The sequence below is a fragment of the Gracilinanus agilis genome, chromosome 5 (genome assembly GCF_016433145.1).
Source record: "Gracilinanus agilis isolate LMUSP501 chromosome 5, AgileGrace, whole genome shotgun sequence".
NCBI classification, from domain to species: Eukaryota; Metazoa; Chordata; class Mammalia; order Didelphimorphia; family Didelphidae; genus Gracilinanus; species Gracilinanus agilis.
Window position 1 is genome coordinate 105,888,857 of NC_058134.1, and position 2,790 is coordinate 105,891,646.

General features: G+C 39.4%; 1 protein-coding gene across 1 annotated transcript; it reads right to left on the bottom strand.

The window, feature by feature from the left end:
* Window positions 1-950: 950 nt before the first annotated feature.
* Window positions 951-1,907, bottom strand: LOC123248733 (olfactory receptor-like protein OLF3). The gene has a single exon (XM_044677589.1). The coding sequence runs from the start codon at window positions 1,905-1,907 to the stop codon at window positions 951-953; it is 957 nt and encodes a 318-aa protein (XP_044533524.1).
* Between the last annotated feature and the right edge of the window lie 883 nt (window positions 1,908-2,790).

The window sequence follows — 2,790 nt, forward strand, 5'->3', positions numbered from 1 at the left end:
CCTAAATTAACTCTTCCAATCTGTTTGTGCTCTGTGCAGACACAACAAATTTCCTCAGAATAAAGAAGGCCCTGTTGAAGCCCCCTGCCTTCATTTTATTTGTAAAAGGTTCCTTCTTATGCTACCCACCTCTTGATAACGGTGTTAGACTAGAGACGCAGAAAAAGACACATTTTTAGACATATCAAATGCAAGAATATGTTTTGTTTTACAATGCCTATCTGTTATGATGGCTTTGTTTTTATTATTTTTATTTCCAGTGAGAAGGATGAGTGGGAGAGAGGGGGAAATGGGTATATGGGTGCAAAAAGGGAAGAAAAAATAAAGCACAGACAAAAAGTAAAGGTTGACAGCTACGGGTTGAATTTATTAAGTTAAGAAATAAAAATAAACTCTACACAATAGAGATATGGAGTTTTATGTTTAAAAAAAAAGAAAAGACTTCCTTCCTTGGCACGTAAGCATATCGACTCAGCTTTATTGCCTTATACTGGGCTCAATGTGTCACTTGCTATTCTGAGACATTCTTCTGGCATTTAAATACATTTTTTCTTAAAAATAAATTGTTCATTTAAAGAATTGGTGTTCATTTTATGACTGGTGGTATTATGAGGGATGGTAATAAATGTGGTGCATTAAAGTGACACAATAGAATTTAATATATTACATAAGATGTCAGTAGTCAAGAAGCACTTGTTAAGCTCCCAATATTGTGCCAGGCACTGTGCTAGGCATCAGGGCTACAAATGCAAAAATAAAAGACATTCCCTGCCCTTGAGGAACTTACAATCTATCAGGGGAAGACAAAACACAAAAAGAAGCTGAAAATAAAGAGGGGTGGGAAGACTTCCCCTGTCTCTCAAAAGGGAGATGATAGAGATGTGAGCAGCTTTTGTTATAATCAGGTCTGGGTGGGAGTCACACAAGACATGGTGGCCTTTCCTGGTAGCTCATGAGGAGGTGAGCTTTGACTTTAATTCATAGAACTGTCCTAGCAGTTTCTGCCATGCTCCCTTCACTTCCTTGTTCCTCACACTATAAATCATAGGGTTCAACATGGGTGTTAATAGGGCATAGAACAGTGAGATCATCTTCTCTTGAAGGATATTGGGGCTTGAGTGGGGCTGAATGTAAATGAAAATAGCCATCCCATAGCACAAAGCCACCACTGTCAAGTGGGAGGCACAGGTCTGAAAGGCTTTCTTCCTTCCCTCTGTGGACTGGATCTTCAGGATAGTAGAGATGATCTTGATATAGGACAGCAGAACCAGCAAGAATGGGGTCATGAGCAGGACGATGCTGGAAGCCATTATTGCCACCTCATTGGAGGAGGTATCCACGCAGGCTAATCTGACGATGGCTAAGAGTTCGCATGATATGTGGTCAACGATACGGTTTGTGCACATGGGAAGCTGAAAAGTGATGGCTGTCTGCATGAGAGAGTTCAGGGAACCACCAACCCAGGAGGCAGTCACCAGCCTGACGCAAAGCCCGCCGTGCATGATGGCTGAATAGCGCAAAGGGTTGCAAACTGCCACATAGCGGTCATAAGCCATTGTTGCCAGCAAAACAAATTCAATCCCACCTAGTCCCAGGGAGAAAAATAACTGGGTGGCACAACTCAGGTATGGAATTAATTTCTCTTCTTCCAGAAAATGAACCAATAATTGGGGGACAATGGTGGTAGCGTAAGAAACATCCACAAGAGAGAGATTAGTGAGAAAGAAATACATTGGTGTGTGGAGGTGACTGTCAAGGCGGATCAGAATGATGATAAGGATATTCCCAAGCACCGTCACCAGGTACATTGCCAGGAACAGGACAAAAAGCAAGACCTGAGTCTTCCAGTCACTAGACAGACCCAGGAGAATAAATGAACTCACCCATGTCTGGTTACCTGTTCCCATTAAATTGTGAAAAGTAATCTGGAGAGAAGAGTACAAAGAACAAGAATCATTTGGTTAGAAAACCCAATAAGTAGCCTTTCAAAGAAGTGTGCAATTATTTTCTCAGCTGGGGTAATCGGATAACTCTTACTTTGGCTTAGGCAGAAAAGTTACTTAAATTAGGTGCCCCTGAAAAGAGCTGCCCAGTGAAGTAATGAATCACTTCACAGAAAAAGTATACAAACAAAAGCTGGACTACCATTGTGAGGGTATATTGTTGAGAATATTCAGCATTGATTAGGGACCTCTAATAGGGGACTACGAAGATTTCTTTCAACTCTAAGATTCATTGACCTTTAATGGAGTATTATTGTGTATTGGTTTGACTCTATTTCATTGCCATAGACTGATCTGTTAACCATGGCTCTTTGTTATGTTCATTTTACTCTTCAAAACTTCATGTATGTGTTTTCATGTTTTTTTTTCAAAACTAACCTATTATTTCTTAAAGTGCCATAGTATTCCATCACAATCATATGCCACGAGTTTTTTAGCCATTCCCCAATTGATAGATATCCCTTCATTTTCCAGTTTTTAACCACCACAAAGAGAGTTGCTATAAATATGTTAGAACATATATTTCTTTTTTTCCTTGATCAAATTAAGAAATAAACCTAAAAGTGATATTGCTCGGTCAAAGAGTATACACAGTTTTATAATTCTCTGGGTGTAATTCCAAATTGCTCTCCAAAATGTTTGGATCAATTCACAGTTCCACCAACAATGTATTAGTGTCCCCATTTTTCCACATCCTCTGAACATTTGTCATTTTGTCATTTTGCCCTTTTACCTTTTTAGCCAATCTGATAGGTATAAGGTGATATCTCATAATTGTTTTGATATG

Coding starts and splice junctions, on each gene's coding strand:
- LOC123248733 (XM_044677589.1), bottom strand. CDS start 1,907: ATGGGAACAGGTAACCAGACATGGGTGAGTTCATTTATTCTCCTGGGT.